Source organism: Felis catus, chromosome B1 (assembly GCF_018350175.1).
Source record: "Felis catus isolate Fca126 chromosome B1, F.catus_Fca126_mat1.0, whole genome shotgun sequence".
NCBI classification, from domain to species: domain Eukaryota; kingdom Metazoa; phylum Chordata; class Mammalia; order Carnivora; family Felidae; genus Felis; species Felis catus.
Genome location: NC_058371.1, coordinates 43,889,259 through 43,913,258, shown reverse-complemented (window position 1 = coordinate 43,913,258; position 24,000 = coordinate 43,889,259). Strand labels below are relative to the sequence as shown.

The window sequence follows — 24,000 nt, the reverse complement described above, 5'->3', positions numbered from 1 at the left end:
AAATAAGTTTTATGGCTTTTTCCCTAGTGATAACATGGTTTCAGGAAAGTAAATGTTTGAGAAACATTGTCCAGCCCATTCTGTAGATAAATACCCATATACTGTATTACATTTACACAGAGCAGATAGAATGCCTCTCCTGGGTTTCTTTGCTGAATTATTTTTGTCTGTGAGTCTTGCTTTCCTAACAACTGCAAAATGTTATGTTTCTATGGCTACATCCAAATTGTTCTTAAATAGGGGTTTGAGAAAACACAGCTAGGAAGGCTTGGACATGAAATAATGGTGGGAAGATGAATGACATTTTACCTGCCAGACATCACCTTTTAAGCATTTCTTTGAGAACAGTCCCGTCCCCCATTGCTTCCTTTGCCTTGGCGAACCTGTGCCTCCACTGGGTCTCCATGTGTGAAGCCATGGTTCCTAGTATGAGTCCTAGTAATGACATTTGGGAACACAAGTCAAATTCTGAAGCATATGGGCCACCTTAACAGTTGATACCTGAAGTGCTTGTTGGAAGGTTCCCTTGAGGATAAGATTAGAACTAAGAGATGTGCCCAAACTTCAAAAGTAGCTGACAATAGTGGGGAGGAAAGAGATAGTGGTAGGATGGTGTGGAGTGGGTCCTCTTTTACCTGCTTCTTGCCAGGTAGGAGGCGCTGTTCTCCAGTCCTCCCACCAGGGGGCGCCAGCTACCATCTCCTTAGTTCTTGACCAAGGTTGGTCTGGGATGAGACAGTGTCTTCTGTGGACTCCTTTGTTGGGTGGGATAAAAGAGAGAGTCATCAGATACTCAGTACATGTAGGAAAAATGAAAATAGGGAACAACGGGGAATGAAATTGAATTTTTGGATATTTCTGTCTCCCGCTGGCTAGGAAGGAGCTTTTCATGGGTGTGTTGTTTCTCTTCACTTCAAATCACATGATTCAGAGCATACTTTTTGTGGCTTCTGAGAAGCTGGAAGACTTCTCCCTCCTTCGTGTGTTGTTTATTGGTGTGCAAAGGTTGAGTTCCAGAATAAACACCTGTGTTGGATGCAGAAGGGGCTCGTGGTAACTTTTTGTATTTATAGAAACACAAATCTTGAAGAAATTCTCTTTAAAAAATATTTGTTGATTGAATGTGTGACAGAACTTTCTGGTGCCCTCTGGTGGCTGCTGTAGCACATGGCTGGCAAATCTGTACAGTAGGTTTAAAATTTTTTTTTTTAAGGTTTATTTATTTTTGAGACAGAGAGAGACACAGCATGAACGGGGGAGGGTCAGAGAGACAGGGAGACACAGAATCTGAAACAGGCTCCAGGCTCTGAGCCATTAGCACAGAGCCTGACGCGGGGCTTGAACTCACGAACCGCGAGATCATGACCTGAGCCGAAGTCGGACGCTTAACCGACTGAGCCACCCAGGCGCCCCACAGTAGGTTTTATTCACACAGAGAAAGGGGGACACAGGTGTTTCCCCAACCCAACAGGATGCCAGTTCTTCCTTAATGAGAGTGGGTTAGCCCAGTTTTTGAGGAATGTTCTTCAGAGACCAAAACTCTAACTTGACTGGTTCTTCCAACGTTTCTTTTTCTCAGTCTTTGTTTCCCTAGGCTTACCCGTTTTAATTTCTCCTTGTGTTTCTTATTTGGCAGAACTTTCCCAGTTTTATGGTCTTTTTCTTTTAAGTAGAAGTTGTTTTTATACCCCTGATAATTGTCTGTCTTGTTTGATCGATTCCATACTGCTGTACAAACGGTCAGTGGGGCTGGGGCTTGTGTTGGGACTGAAGTGTTTGAGGGGTGTGTATGACTGTGTGTGTGTGTGTGTGTGTGTGTGTGTGTGTGTGTCTGTGTAGGGCTATGTGTATGTGTGTGACTCATGTAGTGCACGCATGTGTGTGAGGTGTGTGTGATTCTGTTGTATATGTGTGTATGGTGTGCATGTGACTGTGTAGAGGTATGGGGGGGTGTATGTGGGTCTCTGTGACTGTGTGTGCTGTGCACGCCTGTGTGTGAGCTGTGTGTATGGGGGGGGGGGGTGTGTACGTGTATGACATGCACTGTGTTGCCAGCCCTGATTTTCCCACACATCCTTTCTCACAGAGCTGTGACAGTTGCATACATAGAGATGTCAGATGACTGTGGTTTCCCCTGCTGAGCTGAAGAGCTGTATTCAGAGCTGCCTGTCTTGAATAGAGTATGAATACTCTAGCTGACAGTATCAAATCCTAGATTTCCCATGTTCTTTACAAAGCAGAGAGATTTTTTTTGATGCTACATTATTTATCAGCATGAAAATAGCTCTCCAGGAGGAGAATAATCTTGAGAGGAGCATGCTCACTTTTCTCTTTTGCAGTCGATAACGTCACCGCTCTTGGGTTTCCCTCCCTCCCTCCCTCTTTTCTTCCTCTCCCCCATACTTTTTCCCTTCACGCATTTGAAAACCCTCTATGGAAGCTGAATCATTTTGTTTCCTTTTTTGGTCATACTTGAGCTTTCCTCCACTTTCATCAGGCAGAGGCTGGGGATGTGTGAAACAAATCAGTTCCTTGCATTATGCTGTCTGTAATGTGCCTGTTTTGTGTGTCGATTTCAGAGAGGCCAAGTTCCCTTGGCCTGCCTTGCGGGTACTGAGAGCCACTCAATAGAAGTTTTTGAATGAGTGAATTTAATTGAAGTGTAGGTGCTGGAGATAAAACAATTCTGCATATCTTATTTGAGGGGGAAAAAATAAAAAACCAAAGGGAGAAAAGAAAGACTCTAGCACAAGGACACTTCAATAAGTATCTAAGAATTAGGGAATTTCTTTAAATTTGGCCGTTGGGGGTGTTGGCGAGGGAGAGTGAATTCTGGGAACATCTGAGGCCCCTTTTTACCAAACAGATGTATCAGGAGCCCTGGAATGAGACTGAAGAATGTTACCACACAAACTCCACAGATCCATTCCTGGCACCCACCAGCCTGGGAAATGTGTCTACCAGCTGTCATTACTTGAGGCTTACAGAGCTTCTTAAATAAAGGGATTATTGAACCAAGAGGCCAGTGACTAATGAAAATGCCCATCATGTTGGCTAATCCCGGTGTGGAGTCACATTTGTGCATATACTGTCTGCTGATACCAGCCTGTGCCCTGGGATGCCTGCTGAACACACTGTAGTTACCATGGTAGAGGCTGTTTCTCCCACAGGTGGCTCCTGTGGGCAGCTTTTAGCATGTCTCCCTCCGTTAGGATGCTGGATTTTCTTTGGAATCCTATCAGAGGGCACAGGTTTGATACAGGAAATAGGAGAGGTAGTGGTGACAGGGTTTGGAGAGGTTGTCGGGAGACATAAGGTGGTTGTGCTTGGGTCATGTGCCCTTTGCAGAACCAGGTGTGGGGGTGGTGGTGTGGGGGGCTGGTTGTGGAATGTGGTATTTAGTCAGGCCTGACTCACTCTCCCACTCCTACATCTGGAGCCAGATACCCAAACCACAGGCCCTGAGGGTGGGAGGGGATGGCTTCTCAAAGAAAATGTGGAGTTTTGCTCAGAGAAGGGGTAGTGATGCCAGGCAGACAAGAATAGGAAATACTTCTTACAGCTGTCTTGCGCCATTGTGAGTTAGGTGCTGGTGATACAATGGACTCATGAGTCTTGTTGAGGTAATCAAGAATATTTTGAATATGAGAAAATAGTAAATGAAATTCAGTCCACAAATGCCATTTTGAGGAGGAAATATTGAACTTGTTTTTGATCAAAAAGCTTTATGTCTCGGGATGCCTGGGTTGCTCAGCCAGTTAAGCATCTGATTCGGCTCATGTCATAATCTCATGGTTGGTGAGTTTGAGCCCCACATCAGCCTGCTTCGGATCCTCTGCCCCCCCACCCGCCCCTCCTCTGCTTGCTCTTACTCTCTTTCAGAAATAAATAAACATTAAAAAATATTTAAAAAAACAAAAAAGCTTTTTGTCTCTAGTTCGGAGGTTAGAGACACATTTCCTGTGTAGAGAAGGGGGGTCTCCTGTGTGGCTGCTTCTCACTGGAGGGCACACAGATGCTGGACCCACCCCCAGAGTTTCTAATTCTGTAAGTTCAGGGTGGGGCTTGAGAATTTGATTTCTTATTCTGAGGTGATGCAGAGACCAGCCTACTGGTTTATTTATTTAATTTTTAATTTTTAATTTTTTAACATTCATTTTTTTTTTAATTTTTTTTTCTTTTTTTTTTTTTCAACGTTTATTTATTTTTGGGACAGAGAGAGACAGAGCATGAACAGGGGAGGGGCAGAGAGAGAGGGAGACACAGAATCTGAAACAGGCTCCAGGCTCTGAGCCATCAGCCCAGAGCCTGACGCGGGGCTCGAACTCCCGGACCGCGAGATCGTGACCTGGCTGAAGTCGGACACTTAACCGACTGCGCCACCCAGGCGCCCCAACATTTATTCATTTTTGAGAGACAGAGGCAGAGTGCAAGTAGGGGAGGGCAGAGAGAGAGAGAGAGAGGGAGACACAGAAATCCGAAGCAGCCTCCAGGCTCTGAGCTGTCAGCATAGAGCCTGACGTAGGGCTTGAGCTCATGAGCTGTGAGACGATGACCTGAGCCGAAGCTGGACGCTCAACAGACTGAGCCACCCAGGTGCCCCAGAACTAGTGGTTTAAAGCAGAGGACTTAAGCACTCTGTTTACCAGAGAAAGAAGGAAAGGAAGGGAGGGTGGGAAGAAAGGAAGTCGGCAAGTGGTTCAATAAATACATTCAAATAAGTAAATACATTCAGACTTCATTTAGCAATCAAATGTGTTCAAATAAAACCAACAATGGCATGTCATTTCCACCTATTTGCCATAGTGTAGATTAACTGAACTCAGTGTTAAGATTTAGAGAAAAGGCTGTCTCATACACTGTCATTTAAAAAGGTAGATTAGGGGTGCCTGGGTGGCTCAGTCAGGTAAGTGTCTGACTTCGGCTCAGATCATGATCTTGAGGTTCACAAGTTCTAGCCCCAGGTCAGGCTCTGTGCTGACAGCTCAGAGTCTGGAGCCTGCTCTGGATTCTCTCTCTCTCCCCACCTCACTGCCCAACCCCCCCCCCCCCCACGCTCTGTGTTTCTCTCTCTCTCAAAAATAATAAACGTTAAAAATTTTTTTTAAAAAGGTAAATTGGTACAACAAATTTTGCTATGTGCATCAAGATATTAAAATGTGTTGTGATACTACAATCTCATTTCTAGAGTTTTAACTCTAAGAAGTCATTGTATGTGTGTGAAAAGATGCGTGCATAGGGTTATTCATCACAGTTTCGTTTATAATGAGGGACAATGAACCCCTAAATATCCCTCCACTGGAAACAAGATAAATGTTGTAGACACAGAGAAGCTTATCACTGCAGCAAAGAGAGAGCAGAACACTTGGGTTCTGCAGGGTCAGGAAGGGCATTGGTTGCACATCCTGGTTCCCACCCCCCATCCCCCCTCCCCCAGGGAGCAGAGATCCTGGTGAAACAGGAGAAGCAGGGATGAAGTCCTCACCTCTAGCAGAGGACAGCATGGTATTTAAATCCCATTTGTGTAACAAGTGTCTGTCTGTCTACCTACCTACCTATCCATTCTCCTAAGTACATGCTTGTTTATATTCACCAGGAGTATTTGGAAGTTTTCGTCTGTTCATTTGGTCATCAAATATCAGACAGAACAAGACAGACAAGGTGCTTCGTGTTCATGGAGCCATGTCTAGTTGGGAAAGACAGATAATAAGTAGAAAAATAGAAATAGTTTGATTGCAGATGTAAAAAGTGCTTTGAAAAAGATAAAAATGGTATATTGCTCACCAGCATTTTAACAGTGGCTGTTTATCAAAAGCACAACTGTAGGTGAGTTTTCCTTCCTTCTTTGTTCTTTTTTTGTGTCATCAAAAATGCACCTTTTCAAGCACCACGATCCGGCGGGCCGCCTGGACAACCTATGCCCTTCCTACTCCACCCATCTAACCTGGACAATTCCACCCCTGGCTGGCCTAGCTTTAGCCATACTTGCTCCAAAGCAGAGGCTCCTCTGCCCTCTGCCAGGATGCTGTTACCCCCACACTTAACCACATTCATCCCTCAGGCCTCAGGATGTCACCTCCCTGATTTATCACCACTAATCCCCCCACCACCCCTGGCCTTTGTCATAGTCCCTGCACTTTTCTGATACAGCATGCACAACCGTTTGTAAGTTACATATTTATTTTTTTGCTTCCTAAACTCACTAATGTGCAAGCTCCGTGTGGACAGGAACTAGATCTGTTTTGTCATGTGTGAAATCTGTGGAATCATTGAATGAAAGAATGAACGTATGGATTATTCACCTTAATAAAGGTATTTAAAATGCTTTATAAAATAGTTCAAGTTGCCTTTTAAAATAAGATGAATGTTGGGGGGCAGGGAGTTGTATCTCTGTTATACATATGAGGTGTGCATATGCTTTAGGATTGAGGAAAAAGCCTAGAATTCATACTTCTCACCCAAAAGGTTATGAGTCCTAGTCATACAAACTTTGGTGCCTGACTGCACCTTGGGCCATCCTTAATGTCTCAGGGACTCATCTGATCATCTGAAAACAAGGTTATTCAGCTCAGTGATCTTTCTCAAAGAAAGATCCTTTCCATCTAAAAATTCCTGTGGTTCTGTGAGATCTAGGGTGGATGCTTAGGTTTGGAGTCACTGACTTATCATTTGTTCAGAAAACAATTTAAAGCAAATACATTTTACTTAGTGGTTATCTATGCCTTGGTGAAAGGAAATAGAAAATCCATTCAGTATTACTGTATCTTACATGATGAGGTACTAAGAGCAGTTAAGGATTACTTTGCTTATGGTAGTTCTGAAAGATAACTGAGTCCATAAGAAAATAGTTTCTAAAAAAATATTTTATGGGTGAGTACCAGCAATTATTATTATTATTTTTTTTTTTAAATTTTTTTTTTTTTTCAACGTTTATTTATTTTTGGGACAGAGAGAGACAGAGCATGAACGGGGGAGGGGCAGAGAGAGAGGGAGACACAGAATCGGAAACAGGCTCCAGGCTCCGAGCCATCAGCCCAGAGCCCGACGCGGGGCTCGAACTCACGGACCGCGAGATCGTGACCTGGCTGAAGTCGGACGCTTAACCGACTGTGCCACCCAGGCGCCCCTAATACCAGCAATTATTATTAACACCAGTTGGTATTCAAGCCAAAGAACAACGATGATTATTTATAGAATGTGGGTCAATTATTTTTGTAAAAAATTTTTAAGTGTTTATTTGAGACAGTGAGAGAGCAAGCAGGGAAGGGGCTGAGAGAGGAGAGAGAGAATCCCAAGCAGGAGCCATGATGCCAGCACAGAGCCTGATGTGGAGTTCGATCCCATGAACTTCGAGATCATGACCTGAGCCGAAATCAAGACTTGGACGCTTTACACTCAACCAGGTCCTGGGTCAATTATGATTTTAGCCTTTGAATTGGCAAAATACTCAGTTATTATATAGTATTTCTGGATTTGTAAAATCATACTATCTTCAAGAAAATCTCCTCAAAGAAGATTATATCCTTTGTACAATATCCAAATCCATTCTGCCTGGAAGATCTGGCCTTTGCAGGAAACTAAGCATTGACTTTGTCGTCCCTTCAGCTTTTTCGTCTACACCTGTCATCTTTAAAGATACTGCTGCCAGGGGTGCCTGGGTGGCTCAGTTGGTTAAATGTTCAACTTCTGCTTGGGTCATGATCTCATGGTTCCTAATTTGAGGCCCACATCGGGCTCTGTGCTGACACTCAGAGCCTGGAGCCTGCTTCGGATTCTGTGTGTGTGTGTGTGTCTCTCTCTCTCCCCCTCTCTCTATCCACTCCATCCCCCCCCCTCCCGCTCACTCGCTCTCTGTCTCTCAGAAAAATGAATACACGTTAAAAAAAATAAAAGAAACTGCTGCCTAATTTTTCAGAAAGGAAGTATTACAACTCAAGTCATTACAGTAAGGAGAAAGGTGGGCTCAGTCCTGTTTTCAGAGTAGTTAGACCACCTCATCTACATGGCAGGCTTGAGTCTCAAAGTTGGGGAATTTTCTGGCCGTAAGAAAAAGACACCACTGAAGGGGCACTTGGTGGCTCTGTTGGTTAAGCATCTGACTCTTGATGTCAGCTCAGGTCTTGAATCAGGGTTGTGGATTCAAATCCTGTGTTGGGCTCTGTGAAAAAAAAGAAAAGAGAGAGATACAACTGTGATATAAGATGAATTTTTTTTAATTTTTTTTTTTTTTTTTACATTTATTTTTAAGAGACAGAGTGAGACACAGAGCACAAGTGGGGAGGGGCAGAGAGAGAAGGAGACACAGAATCCGAAGCAGGCTCCAAGCTCTGAGCCGTCAGCACAGAAGCTGATGCGGGGCTCAAACCATGAACTGTGAGATCATGACCTGAGCCCAAGTTGGTCACTTAACCAACTGAGCCACCCAGACGCCCCAAGATGAATTTTTGAAAGAACCAAAATATAGTCCTTCTCACAATGATCTGGAATGAAATTTAAGGCAGGTTCTTCCATATAGCCAGCTGAGGGAGTTTAAGATGCTAAGATGCCCCAAAAGAGGTTGTATTGTGAAGGGGGAGGAGAGGCTGCTATAGCACCAAGAGACTGAACCGTCCAGTAGCACAAAGATGGACTTTTGTTTCTCTCTTATGTAACAGTCCTCAGGTGTGTTAGTCTAGGGCAGCAGGCCGCCGTGCTCCAGAGGTCAGCCTGGCGTGGCTCTGTCCGTCTTGTTCCACCGTCTCCCGAGTGTGGTCCTGGTCCACACAGTAGAAGCTGGCTCAGCACCAGACCACAACATTGGGCAAGGGCAAGCACTTTTCCTTTTAAAGACATCGCCCCAAAGTTGTATCTGCCACCTAGTTCACATCCCACAGGCCAGAACGAAGTCACAAGACCACGCCTGGCTACAGAAAAGGCAGGGAAATGTGGCCTCTACTGGGTGGCCATGTGGCCCATGGAAACTCAGGGGATTCTTTTACCAGAAGAAACAAGGAAATAATGGCTGTGGGGGGAAGTTAGACTCTGCTACAGTGGTTGTGGAAGTTCAAAGGGTAAGAGTGCATAACGCACACAATGCTGAAGAAGGATTACATGTTTTCTTTTTTATCTTAATTTTTTTTAATGTTTATCATTTTTGAGAGAGAGAGAGCATCAGCAGGTTAGGGGCAGAGAGAGAGAGGGAGACACAGAATCCAAAGCAGGCTTTAGGCTCTGAGCTGTCAGCATAGAGCCTGGCGTGGGGCTTGAACCCACAAGCTGTGAGATCATGAGCTGAGCTGCAGTTGGACGCTTAACCGACTGAGCGACCCAGGCGCCCCTGCTTTTTCACCTTAATTAAAGTTATATATGTGTGGTGTGTGTGTATTTGTACAGAAGCAATAGAACCATGAGGTATATGTATCACACTTCGTATAGGAGAGAACTTTTAACGGTTTTATCAGGCTTCCAACAGTTAAAATTTTTCATTGCCTTTCAGAAGACAGAGGAGGTCAGTGAGACCCCTTCCCTCAGTCTATCAATGTTTTCACTTACCAGGTTGAAGTTTTGCTGGATACTCCAGAGCCACAAGGATCACTTTTGCCCTCTGGGTAGGGTTGAATTTACCACGAAGCTAATGAAGCTTAAACTTCAGGACCCCCCACTTGGGTAGGCCCCCTCCAAGGTCTCCAGAGGGGCCCTATCATTGTGTTCAGAGCTCCCCATATTCTTAAGCTTCCACGTAACTGGGACGCTTACGTACTGTTACGTACTGTTCCCCGTAACTGGGCCTTGGAATTCTGCCCCATGCCTCCATACCCCACTGAGCCCCGCCACAGTTCCAAATTTTTCCTAGATGGGAAGAGTCTGCTACCTAGTACAGTAGGCCCGTTTTACTCACGGGGGATACATTGGGTACCTAAACTACAGATAGTACCAAACCCTGTATACACTATGTTTTTTCCTCTACATACCTATGATTTGTTTTATCAGTTAGGTACAGTAAGAGATTAACAACAATAACCATAAAATAGAACTATTATAACATCATACTGTAATAAAGTTAAGTGAATGTGGTCTTTCTCTCAAATATCTCATTGTACTACACTCACCGTTCTTTTCTTTTTTTACTGTCTTTTTTAAAATTTACATCCAGTTAGCATATAGTGCAACAATGATTTCAGGAGTAGATTCCTTAATGCCCCTTACACATTTAGCCCATCCCCCCTCCTACAACCCCTCCAGTAACCCTCTGTTCTCCATATTTAAGAGTTTCTTATGTTTTGTCCCCCTCCCTGTTTTTATATTATTTTTGCTTCCCTTCCCTTGTGTTCATCTGTCACCATTCTTTTCGATGTGAGATGATAAAATGCCTATGTGATGAGATAGAGCGAGGTGAATGATGTACGCAATGAGAGCTAGCATTAGGCTGCTATTGACCTTCTGACCATGTGTAAGAAGGAGACTCATCCCCTTCCAGGCTATGGTTGATCGTGGGTAACTGAAATTACAAAAAGACACATGGCAGATAAGGGGGGACTCCCAGAGTCCAGTGTACCCCAGCAACATGGTTTCTCAGAAGATGCCACTCCAAAGGAAGTATCCTAAAAGGAGAGCACCTCAAAGACAGGGATGTTAAAACTGATTCTTTTGCATCTCCCACATAAAGTGTAACTTTGATATCTGACCCAATTTTTTGTGTCCTTGAGGACACTCATATGTATCAGTAGGAAGTCCCTGGGAAAATCTCCTTTTTGGTGGCACCTTGGCTCCCCAGGAATGAGGGTGTCCCTTAGATTAGACCCACCGGCTGCCCACTGGTACCTGTGGCTCTACCCTTCTGCGTGTCACCCAAGCTTGCCTCTTGTGTTAATCCCTGGCAGGTCTGGGTTCTCTGTGTAAGGGCCCTTTTGGTTTAGAACTTCCCTGTACCTTTTGGAGGAAGAAAAATTTTTGGTTCTACTTTCAGATTCAGAAATTAATCTTTAATCAGCCTAAAGCATTGTTCCTGGAGTGGAGCTTGACTGGATACGGGGACGAGGCAGGGGGAGATGGGTGTAAATACAAACACACACACGCACACACAATTTTGCATGTAATTTCAAGGAGATCACAGTCTTCTGAAACCCTTCTTGCTAAGCTCAGATACAGAGTCCCTACTCTAGAAGTTGCAAATGTAGTCAACTTGACCTGGTTTTTAAAAAAAGCCATACTAATACCTTCTTCATAATAATATCCTCCAATACTATGGGGCCAGAGGGCAGGGATTAGAGGAGATAATTCACGTAAAGAGTGCTTAGCATAGTGTCTGACACAAAGCAAGCAGTTATAATTGCTCATTTCTCTGTTGAGGTTTGGATGATCTTAATGATTTTCATGAGAGCCTTAGGTAATAACAATACTAGCTTTGGGTTGCTATTATTTTCCCCAGCCTGTCATTTGCTTTTTAATTTGAAGGCAAACATTTAGAAGCTTTACTCTTATGTGGCCAAATCTGCAATCTTTATTTTGTGTGTGATTTCATTAATTACTTGGAAGATTAGACAGTCATCCTTTCGACAGAGCTTTGACAGATTCTGTTGCTTCTGGGTTTTTTTTCTCCCCATGGTTTGATTTTTATTATTTAGACATCTAATCCATCTGGAATTCGTCTTGGTATATGTTCTGGGGTAAGGTTTTAACTTGATCTTTTTCCCCATTGCCAACCACTTACTCTGCAACCACTAATTAAATATCCTTTCCTTCCCCACTGTATTATAATATCTTCTTTATCACATAATACATCCCCATATTTGGTAGTCTCTTTTTCTGGGCTTTCCATCCTGTTTCACAGAACAAGGATATGCCTATTTTGGCATAAATGTATCCTAATACCTTGTAGACCCAATCCCCTGTTTGACTCTGGTTTTTTTTGTTTGTTTGTTTATTTTGTTCCTTAAGAATCTAAAATATGCTCACTTGTTTCTAAGTAAATTTTTGGAAAACATTGACAAATCCTAAGGAAAAAAAAAACCCTAAGAATTTTTATTGCAATTGCATTAGACCTATGCATTAATTGGGTAATGTTGCCATCTTTAAATATTTAATTTAACCAACTTGAGACTTTGTAACATCTTTCCATTTATTCAGCTAGTTGGTTAGCTTTTGTTTATTAGTGAAGAAAATGAGTGATGTGTTAACATTTGGAGTTTTAAATTTTTTTTTTTTCAACGTTTATTTTTGGGACAGAGAGAGACAGAGCATGAACGGGGGAGGGGCAGAGAGAGAGGGAGACACAGAATCGGAAACAGGCTCCAGGCTCTGAGCAGTCAGCACAGAGCCCGACGTGGGGCTCGAACTCACGGACCGTGAGATCGGGACCTGGCTGAAGTCGGACGCTTAACCGACTGCGCCACCCAGGCGCCCCAACATTTGGAGTTTTAAAAAATTTTAACATACACAAAAAGGACAGGTTTCCCTTCTCCCCACTTTGTGGTATAACAGGACATATAAAAGAACATATTTTCCTTCAATTTTCACACACATACAGTTTCAGAACCCAAATATGGCAGTTACATTTTTGCTTTAAAAAGGTAAAGGTCAGGGACACCTGGGTGGCTCAGTTGGTTAAGCATCTGACTCTTGGTTTCGGCTCAGGTCATGATCTCTCGGTTCATGGGTTTGAGCTCCGTGTCGGGCTCTGTGCTGACAGCATGGACCCTGCTTGGGATTCTCTGTCTCCCTCTCTCTCTGCCCCTCCACACACACACACACACACACACACACACACACACTCTCTCTCTCTCTCTCTCTCTCTCTCTCTCTCTCTCTCAAAATAAATAAATAAACTAAAAAAAAAAAGATGAAGGCTGGTGGTATATCATGTCAAGGAGTTTGCTTCTTCCTTTCCTTAGAAACACAGGAAGATTATCAGTCACAAAGAGTTACTGTCATGAAATCCCCACCCCCCACCCCACATCCCAGAGTGAGGATTTACATGGAGTGGGTACCCCAGTTATTTTGGATTTTCCCTTCTTGACCCCCACCCCCATGAATCTCTGCTGTCCTTTCCAGTTGTCCTCCCTCTCTATTACCTTTCAACTTCTTAGTGACAATGTTTCATAAATTGAAAATGGGGACATGTATTTACAAGGAGAGCAGGTAGAATATTTGATATCAGGATGATCTCAGAAAAGCTGGGTCATGTGATCAGTGTTCTTCTAGTGTTCCAGGTGTATTATCTGGGAGATTTATTTTAGAGGTTGGGTAGAGGAGAGGGGAGGGAATAAAATGGCTGCAGGAGTAGGAATATTATTCTCTTTCGACTTCCTAAATTCCTTCAGTCTCTTTAACTCAAGCCTTAGATTCCACCCTCTGCCTCATCTAGGTAAATGAAGTAAAGTAGATCTCTCAAATTTGGGGTAATGTTCATTATTAGAAACTTAAATTCATAAACAACTTAGAAAGGGTTTCAGATGGTTTTCTTGTCTGAGGCTTAACATGTAGCACTGCCTGACTCAGAGGGTCCACTTTTCTTCATGCCTAATCTGCCGGAAAGGAATACAAATTCAACAGAAGAAAACAAAAAGTGCTAAATCAATAACAGTAATTTTACAAGATTGCCTACCTGTTTAACCGACTCTGTAATTGCAATAATGCTGTTTAGCAGGAAAAACCACTTTTATCTCCTAGAATGGAAGGTATTTCTAAATTTAAAGAGAGTTCACTGCTTTAATTGGATCTTTTGTGTTCATTTTTGGCTTCTTTTCAACTTTGGGTTTGTGGTAGTTGGTGGGAAGAATTAGGGATAATATTGGGGTTATTTTCCTCACTTGGAATGAACAGACCTAATTCTGCTTCTGTCTTTCATACTCAACAACTGTTTCTCTAACCCTCTTACCTCCCAGGGCGGAGCTAAAGTGAACTTTCTCATAAAGTCAATAAACATACATTCATGCTGTCTGATAGGGATGAGAGAGAACTTCATAGAACTGGCTCTTAAATGATACTAGTTCAGTGTAAACACCATAAAATATATTTGTTTTTTTCCCCCCACCTCCCACTGAAGGCTGACACACTATTTAACTGCCATGTGGCAATTCTGCCGTCGGTCTGATCCTGACCCAGGTTGAAAAGCATACTTTCTGGGAAAGTCAGACTTTACTTTTGTGATATGGTGGACCTGACAAGAGTTGTTCACCAGCAGAAAGCCTGGACAAGGGTCTCTGAGCAGGCCCTAGGTGGGGAGCTTGGCCAAGTATTTAATGGATACAGTTTAGATCCCTTTTAATCTTTGTAGAACTCTGAAAGAGTATTAACTAAGAGTAGCCAGACATAAATCTGGCTTTTCTTTAAAAAAAAATTAGGAGGTTCTCTTAGGGCACCTGGGTGGCTCAGTCGGTTAAGCATCTGACTTCAGCTCAGGTCATGATCTCACGGTTTGTGAGTTCAAGCCCCACATTGGGCTCTGTGCTGATGGCTCAGAGCCTGGAGCCTGCTTTAGATTCTGTGTCTCCCTCTCTCTCTGCCCCCGCCCCACTGGTGCTATGTCTCTCCCTCTCTCTCTCAAAAAAAATTAAATAAACATTAAAAAAAAAAAAAAAAGAAAGGAGGATGTCTTTATGATATAATGTGCAGTGTAAATATGTAGTATGAATTCTGATTTGGGAGTATTTGGGTAGTGGAGTGAAGATTATAATTCTACAGGTGATTATAGCCTCTAGGTAAGAACATCTCATCTTGCAGGGTTGAGACTGTAACATTAACGTATTTGAGTATGTCAGATGCCCTTATCCGCTTCATGTGATGTTGCCTCGTGCAGACATCAGCATGTTGTTGCCTGGTTAGACCGAGGTGGGTCAGGAAAGCAGGCCTCCTGCTGGCAGTGGCACTTCTCTGTGGCAGAGTGAGGTATTCTTAGTTGTGGCTTTCATGCCGGGTAAGCAGGAAGCGGGGACTGCAGCCGCAGTATATCGAGAGGAGTGTCTAGATTACGGAATGGCAAGCTACCTCGTGGTTGCGAAGACATTCTGCTTTCTTCCAGTCTGATACAGCGCCAAGAGTACTGACAGGAGACTGGTGTTCTAGATTCACTTCTGGCACCAATTAGCTGTATGACTTCAGGCAGGTGGTTGCCTTTTCTGCTTCAGTTACGTCATCTGCAAACTGAGAATAAGAAAACCTGCCCCGCTACTGGAGAGAAGGATTACAGGGATCAGATTGATCTAGGGTACTGTTAAACCATTACATCTTAGAGACCTCCTGAGGATGTTTAGCTTGGTGAGTGAGGTGAGAACATTCAGTGATCAGGTTGGTGGGGCAACCACGTGCAGGGGAATTCCCTGCCACGTCTTGGAACCTCATCCAGCAAACAGCTCTCAAAAAGCAGGGCTGGGGAGTGGGAGACAGTCTATGGAGGTTCCACTGAGGCATGTCAACCTAGCTGCTATTTGCCATTTCAGTTTCACCCAGGCCGGTGCTTTTTCTAAGTGCTTCAGAGCTGCCCAGCCACTTTGGTTACATCATCAATCTGGCATCTAATCTTAGTTGCATGGGATGTGTCTCTCGCTCACCAGATTCCTAAATTGTGAGAAAATACAGATATGTTGACGGGTTTGTCTGCCTGCCTGACCTTTTGGTTTTCTCTCTGCCTACTTCATCCCTAATTCCCTTGTGCCATCCTGGTCCTCCTGCCTTGCCTCCTCCACTCCCTCCACATCATTTCATAACCGATGCTTTTTCATTTCACTGGCTGGCACAAACTCGGTTTCCTTAGCAGTGGTTTTCTGGTCCTTCCACTGTCAAAGTGTTCACATCATGCTTGAGCTGCTTACAACTCTGATGCTTCCTGAACAAGTGCAGTGACAGCTAAGGACGTGAATTTCAGTTCTGCTTCTTTACCCTCTAGGGGAGAGGCTGTCCACTTTCTCTAGGTAGTTTGGGGCAGGGAAATTGGGTCCCAGTCTTCACTACTTCCCTTCCATCCCCCAGGTTGTTACCAGAATGATCTAAATGATCTAAATGGAAATGTTATTTACTTGCTCAAAGCCTGATGACTCCCCTCTGCCCATCCAGGCTCAGGGGCTACCCGGACACACAGATGGCTTTGTTTTTGTCCAGCACCATGTTGACCTTCACAAGGTTCAAAATGATTTAAATTAGTAAGAACATTAAAGATCGGAAGATGGGTTATAAAACCCATGGTTTGGGTTTTTCTCGAAAGACTGGTAGATGGCAATGCTGGGCACCAGGAACTTGGTAGCGCTGCCCCTTAGCCACAGCAGTGTTCTCCAGATGACACAGCTGCCACTCTGGCCTTGTCACTCCCTTATGTTACCTAGGGAGGTTCTGGTGTTTGACACCTCCCCACCCCGTCCCCCGCTACAGGATCAAGTTCAACTTGAGTACTTGAGTTGAGATCAACTCTTTATGAGGTATACAGGATCCATACCAATTCCTTTAGGCCTCAACTACATCTGCCCCCCACCTCCTGCCCCATGCCAGGCTTTCCCAGAATAGCTCTGCTGTGAAATGCTATGAAATGATTAGTTGTTTGCTTGTTTGAGTTTGCTAACCTGTACATTTTATTATTTTTTTAAACGAAGAGACCCATCTTGCAGATCCCTCTGGAGCATCCATTACAGGCAAGGGATGTGCCTGGCTTGGCCACACCACAGTTGTGGAGTGTTTCAAGGAAGTTACATTTTAGATTTTCATGGCCTATTGATCTAAAGCTTCAGTGAAGGGCAAGAAGAGAGGAAGGAACAGATGGGTTTCTTTCTGTGGTTTCGGTTGTTTCCAAGACAAATCCGTTGCATTAGTTTACTTGGTCATGTATTTGCAGACATTCTGCTCTCTGAAGCTGAGGATAGCAGCAAAGTGGCTTACCTTGGTTGGGATATCTGTTTTCAAACATTGCCCATTCTTTCCCAGAATTACAGGAAAATTGATATGTCAGTTAGCCTCATTACTTGAACTTCTAGACAATAAAATAAGTTCAAGTTATTGAGTAATTACTTCCTTTATCACTGTTCACATCAAGTCTAGGAGCTTGCAGTAGAGTGATGTTCAGAAAACTAAGCATTAGCTTCTCCAATTTCAAGAAATGGCTGTATAGGTTGGGCTTTATCTTACTGGCGTCATTACTTGCTCCAAGTTCCATTCTGTGCTGGTTCCAAAACTTGATTTCCCCAGGAGGAGTCAGGCTTTTGGAATTTATGTCATCCTACTCAAACTCATAAGATCTATCTATAAACTACAATATCCCTTTTCTGTTTATTTACTGAACACCTATTGAGTGTATGGCCCTGTCCTAATCTCTGGAGAAACAAAAATAAATCACAAATATGATGTGGTCCCTGCCATTTAGAAGCTTATGGTCTAGAAGTGGGACAGATAGGTAAACAAATACATTATATATCATATGCTAAGTGTAGGGTGACTTTACATCCTGGGGACATCCTGGTTTGTGCTTGCTGTCTGGTGTAACTATTAATAGTGTCCCCTTTCGAAACCATCTAAGGACCACAGTAAAAGTTTCTTTGAGAGGTTGGGGTATAGAGATGGTAGAAACAGGAGAAATCAGCCTGCTTTCTCAGACTAAACACTTGAGTTGGGTATTGAAGAAGTTTGGGAAGTCAAGGTCTGGGAGCTTGAGGTGGGGGTAAGGGGGTGGGAATGTGCAGAACTCTACAGGAAAAAGAGAAATAGTTCCAGCAGCAGCAATTAGTCCAAGCTCATCATTGTTTCCCAAATTTATCCTGTGAAAAAAAATTCCGCAAGATACTTGGTAAAAATTCAGATTTCCAGGCCCTGGTGGTGATTTGAGTTAGTATTTTTAAAGAAGCACCCCAGATGATTCTGGGACATACTGAAAGTTCAGAACCAATTCTCTACTGATTATGGCTTAGGAATACAAAGGGCTGGGAGTAATGAGGAACAGGAACAGCAAGACTATATAGCACAAGTCACCTATCAACCAGGTGGGATGCCCTCAGGTGGGAAAACCCTGAGGTAGAACTAGTTGGAAGACATTTGCAGTGGAGCCGTAAGAAACAGACAGTTTGGGAGGTATGTCAGTGACAGTGGGGATGCAGAGGAATGAAGATTTGAGAACTACCCAGGAGAAAGAATGAACAGGACGTAAGAAGACATAAGGTGCCAGTTACTAATTTACAAGGGGGGGAGGGGGTTGGTAATATTATTTCCAGGCAACAAAACACGGGTCAGGGGCGCCTGGGTGGCGCAGTCGGTTAAACGTCCGACTTCAGCCAGGTTACGATCTCGCGGTCCATGAGTTCGAGCCCCGCGTCAGGCTCTGGGCTGATGGCTCAGAGCCTGGATGGAGCCTGTTTCCGATTCTGTGTCTCCCTCTCTCTCTGCCCCTCCCCCGTTCATGCTCTGTCTCTCTCTGTCCCAAAAATAAATTAAAAAAACAAAACAAAACAAAACAAAACAAAAAAACACGGGTCAAATCCAGGAACCTGGGGGAGTTTATAACCTGAAGGTTTATATGGTGAGCCATAAACCTAAAAATACAAAGAACTGGATAATGTTGGGGTATATTTCATGACTTAAAAAAAAAAAAAAAGACTCCTGCTTACTTCCCATCCTTGTAGTCTCCAGAACAATCCTGATAGTTGTGTTTCTCTCTGGAAAGGAGCTGGATGAATTCTAAAGCATCCTGACACCCTAATCCTTTTATCTAGACTTCAGGCAAACCTCTGCCTTTCTGTTATGGTAAGACTAAGTTATCTTATGGTAAGATAACTACCCTGCCTTATCTTACAGTATATTTGCTTTTGTTTTTGTTATCAAATGCGTAAAACAGTCATGACTCCTCAGCATGACTCCCCTTTTAGGGGAGACTGTCTCTTGCAGTTTCAGCATGACTTTGTTCCTAAATTCTGAAGCTGCTCTCTCTGTGAGAACCTGCAACCACCTCACAGATTCACGGCGACTCTGGGAAATTACAATAGCACAAGAAATGCCTTATCCAGGCAAGGAGATCATGAAACCTGGTGTTTGTGGTTTGTGTCTGCCAGCTTCCTTGGTGCATTGGAGATTCTGAGGCGAGCAATCCCTAAACGGAAAATGAAGAAAATCCGAGGAGAGCTCTTCTATTTCCTTCTGCTTTCAAACATAAAGAGGGTTTTTATTTTGAAGGCTGCCTTCACCAGGCCCGTTGGCATACTTCTGAAGCAGTAAACGAAGTCAGAAATCAAAGATTTAGACGAAGTTATGAAGAGAAAGCCTCAAAAAGGAGAATGGGAAGCCGATCAGGCTGTAATTTCACAGGGGTAATTTAGCACCCTTTACCAAAGACCTGGCCCCAGAGCGTCCAGGAGTGCGGTTTGGGGAGGGACAAAGCATCTACAATTCCAGTCCTTGGCTCCTCTTGTAGCATTGCTGAGGAATTTCCAAATCCTGGGAGTGGTAGAGTCGGAGGTGAATAGGCCGAAATCTTCCACGCTGTCAATGTCAGGGAGGGGTAAAAAGAAAAGGCAACTGCGGCCTCAAAGTTTTTTTTTTTTTTTAATAAGGGGCTTCACTTCTATGCGATCTAATGTCACAACGCCATTAAGTCACAGTAGCAAGATGAAAAAATAAGGGAAAGAGGAAAAGCCCAGCGTGCACGGACCCAGGAAATGGATCTTCCCAGCTCCCGCCGCTCGCTGAGCTGTTGGGGGCGCCTGGGTGCTCTGCCCGCCGGAGTCGCAGCGGGGCAGCCCCCTGCCCGCAGTCCGGGCGCTACCAGCACGGCGCCGCGGCGGGGGGATCGGGCGGGAGCGCCGCGGACTTCAAAGCCCCGGCGCCGCCTTCGCCCCCGCCCGCGCGCGCGAATAGTACGGTCCAAGGGGGCGGCTCCTGGGGCGCGGCTCCCGCGGCAGCTGATGCGCGCCCCGCCGGCCGGGAGGCGGGAGCCCGAGACCCCAAGACCCGAGCCACCCGGTGCCGCGGGCCGGGGCCCTGAGGAGGCCCCAGGAGAGGCATCTTCCCGGCGGGAGTCGCCAGGCGCGGGGGTGGCCGCGACCTCACCGTTGGGGAAGGAGGACGAGGAGGAAGCGGCGCTGACTGCCGGCCGAGAGGAAGCGCTCCACCCGGGCCCCCGACGGCGCTCGTTTAACCACATCCGCGCCTCCGCTGGAAACGCTTACAGGCGCCTGTCACCCGTTCCCTCCATTTTGAAAGGGAAAAAAGGCTCTCCCCCTTCCCCTACTCGTAGGAGCTGGAGCCGGAGGAGCCGCGCTCATGGCGTTCAGCCCTTGGCAGATCCTGTCCCCAGTGCAGTGGGCGAAATGGACCTGGTCCGCGGTGCGCGGCGGGGGCGCCGGAGAGGACGAGGCCGGAGGGCCCGAGGGCGATCCCGAGGAGGAGGACTCGCAAGCCGAGACCAAATCCTTGAGTTTCAGGCAAGTACACGCATCCCTGCCGAGATGCAGACGTGCTGCCATCCATCCATCTGCGGCTCATTCTGTGTGCGTTGTGTGTGGTCGCTCACCCGCGTAACCATTATCATGGCAATGCTGCGTCCCTGCCCGTAACCGGGTCCCCGCTGTGCATTCGAAAGTTCAGGATGTTTTGTCCGGTATTACCTTTCCTCCGTTTCCGTATGAGCTTTCAGAACCTAACCCGGAATCTGCAGTCTTCCCGCATCCCGGTCTGCTTCAGTCACTTTCTCTAAGCTTCCATCCCCCAGCCCCCGCCCCTACACACAAGAGTGTCATTGATCACACCGGTAGAACTTGGGGCCCTCCCTGTGGAGAAGAAGTCGCTCCCAGGCCCTCCTGGTGTCCCCTTGTGGCCCGAAAATGCAGCCTTGGTAAAGAAGGTCGCGTGATGACAGGCCCCTGGCAGCTGGTGAGAAATGGTGGTCTTTGCTGAGCTGCCACCGAGTGATTGAGGAAGGCAGGTGACAGCATTCTCAGCCTCAGGCCGAGTGAGTTCCAAACAGGTAGAGGCCTGCCAAAGAAAAAGGCATCATGGCGAGAGCTGGCTGAATTTTAGGGGGAGAGGGCAGTCTTAATTTTTAAACCTATGAGAAAGGATTCTTGTTAGAAAAGGAGTCTGTTGGAAAGCGCTTTTGGGGGGATGTCAGAAGAAAGGATGACCTCAGAAATAAATGGTGATGAGAAAAGCTCCGGAGGATGGAGGAGATATTCAGGGAGACAGGATGCCAGACAGAAGGCGGAGGAGGGCCCTGCGAGAAAACCCGCAGCAGCTCCCACAGGCCAGTCCTTGCTGAGGACTAGTGGGTTGTAAAGTTAGGCAAAAATGCTGGACTTTAGCCTTTTCGGATATGTAGGTTGTAAAGGGTGTCGGAAATACCGTTGAAAGTGGTAATTCCTCATTTTTCCCCCTTGGCAGCTCGGATTCAGAAGGTAATTTTGAGACCCCTGAAGCTGAAACACCAATCAGATCACCTCTCAAGGAATCCTGTGATTCATCATTAGGATTGGCAGCACCGGGGGCCAAAACCCAAGGTAAAGGAAGATTTTCATTTTCTGCCTCTTTTATTTTAAACTTTTGAGAATGTAAATGAGGGAAGGAAGAGTGTTAACTTAGGACCATTTAAAAAGCTTTTGATCGAGTACTTACTAAGAGCTGTTTTAAGGCTCCTGGCTTATTTGAAATATTTTTGTTTGTTTTAGGAATATGGTTTTCTTCCCAAGTGGTTTGTACATTTGCAGTTTGAGATTATCATTATCAAACATTCCTGCTGGGCCCTTCCCCCTAAGCCCCTAAAAACCAAAAATGTGTGTAGTAATGCAGAGGTGAAGGTATATTTAGATTTGGCTTCAGATATTTCTCAGGCTAAGTCACTTTCTTCAGGGGTGTGTGTGGCTGGAGACAAAAATTATATGTAAGAGTGGACCTTTTTAGATAAGAAGGAATCTTAACTCTTTCAAAATTGTTCACTTCTCCTTCATCTATATAGGAATGGTGAGCCTCTCAGTCTACCTAAGGAAACCTGGCACAGAGATGGTCTCCTAGCCCCTCAGAGCTCAACCTTGAGCCTGCCCTTCAACTACAAAAGCTTCTGATCCATTTAATTAGTAGAAACCTTTTTTGTCACACAGCCAGTTTTCAGTAAAATTTCACCTGTCCTGATAGAATCTGTTTATCTGTTCAATAGAGTGCGCTGTGATTCAGCAGTGAAAGAGTCTTGCTCTCACTGAGCTAACGTTATGGAGGGAAATGGATCTTTTAAAGGTTAAGCAAGATACACATGTCAGCTTGTCTTAAGTATTATGGAAAAAAATAAAGCAGGGGAAGGAGGTATAGGGTGCATGGGGTAGGGATAAGAGATGCCAAAGGGTAATTAGGCCGAGCCTTGCCAATAAGGGAACTTGAGCAGAGCCCTGAAAGAAGATTGAGGGAACAGCCTTGCAGATTCTTGGGGAGAGAACCTTTCCAGCAAAGGGAATGGCATCTGCAAAGGCCTGAAACAGGACCAGCCTGAGATGGGGTGAGGCCCCATGGTGGGAGGGTTTTGAGGACCAATGAAGAAGCCAGTGTGGATGGAGTGGTGACTAGGAAGGGAACAGTAGGAGCTGAAGTTAGATAAAGGAAAGTCTGGAACACTTTGTAATGATGCTTGGATTTTCTTTCTGAGTAAGATAGGAAGCCATTGGAGGGTGTGTTATCTCCCCAGGGCTGCCTTGACAAAGTAGAAACCCACAAACTGGGTGGGTTAAAACAACAGAAATATATTCTCTCACAGATTTGGAGGCTAGAAGTCCGAAATCGAGGTATCAGCAGAGCCACAGAGCCATGTTCCTTCCTAAGGTTCTAGGGAAAAATCCTTTCTTGTCTCCTCTAGCTTCTGGTGGTGGCTGATACTTCACGGTGTTCCTTGGCTTGTGGCAGGATAACTCCAGTCTCTGTCTCCTTCATTACAAGGCCATCTTCTTCCTGTGTATCTCTGTGCCTTCACATGACATTCCTTTAAGGACACCGGTGATTAGATATAGGGACCCTCCTAATCCAGTATGACCACATCTTAACTTGATTACATCTGCAAAGGTACTATTTCCAAATAAGGTCACATTCACAGGTATGGAGAGTTAGGGCTTCAACATATCTTTTTGAGGGATGCAATTTAACCCATAACAGAGCGCTTTGAGCAGAGAGATCATGTTTTGACATCCTTTTAAAAAGACATGAGGCGCCTAGGTGGCTCAGTTGGTTAATCATCCGACTGTTGATTTCAGCTCAGATCATGATCTCACAGTTTGTGAGATTGAAGCCCGTGATGGGTTCTGCACTGAAAGTTCGGTACTGGGAGCCTGGTTCGGATGCTCTCTGTCTGTCTGCCCTCCCCCCACTTGTGCTCTCTATCTCAAAATAAACAAATAAACATTTAAAAAAAAAAAAAGGCTACTTAACTGTTGTCTGGAGAAGGGACTCTAGCATGGATGTTGTTCTTCCATGTTTTCTCTTTTCCAGTGTCTGCCAGTGTCATCCTTCAATAGAGCCAGGTTATCCTGTTAACTAGTTTTTGACTTGATTATGACTTTTTTCTCCTAATGGTTACTGTATTTTATTGCTTCATAACTTCCTTACAGGTTGCTTGGGAAGTCAGGTTCTCTGTGAAAGACTTCATGATAGAGCTGGAATTATTGGTTCACTGATAATAATAATTATTATTACTTTTGTGGTTTGATTTTGCTTTGACTTGGGAGTTGTCTAATGCGTTTCCCCTGCTGAGAATTCAGCCATACTCTCAACACACCCTGGGTAGCCTCCCTCCCTGCTTTTTTTTCCACCCTGGGTTGCTTTTCACCATTGTTTTAGGCAGAGACCGCATGGGAACAGGCAGGTTTATACATTGGAGAGCTCACATGTGGCGCTTAGCTTTGCACACGGAAGATGCACTTGTTCTTCAAAGCTTCCTTTTTCTTCTGTCAAGATTGGCAGATCAGAAGAGAGATTTGAAAGCTGGAAAGAACTATTGAAGTTTTCCCATCAAATTTAAGTAATGCTCACGAGACCCATAAGTAGCAATTTGAAAGTCTCTTTCAATGTCCCTCAGCTTGGGCAGCT

At 44.8% G+C, this 24,000-nt stretch overlaps 1 protein-coding gene across 15 annotated transcripts in view; it reads left to right on the top strand.

The window, feature by feature from the left end:
* TACC1 (transforming acidic coiled-coil containing protein 1) overlaps nt 1-24,000 on the top strand; it is a 120,524-nt gene that overhangs the window by 41,739 nt on the left and 54,785 nt on the right. For 4 of the 15 annotated variants that reach the window (XM_019828544.3, XM_023252590.2, XM_023252589.2 and 1 more), the window contains exons 2-3: nt 20,180-20,366; nt 21,322-21,437. The exons of 2 other annotated variants lie outside the window; for them this stretch is intronic. In XM_019828544.3, coding sequence (XP_019684103.1) covers nt 20,206-20,366; nt 21,322-21,437 — 277 coding nt within the window. In that variant the 5' untranslated portion in view covers nt 20,180-20,205. Of the gene's footprint in view, nt 1-20,059; nt 20,367-21,321; nt 21,438-24,000 lie in introns of those variants that run through there. 9 more of the 15 variants (XM_011281518.4, XM_045055545.1, XM_019828547.3 and 6 more) reach the window with 3 other exon arrangements.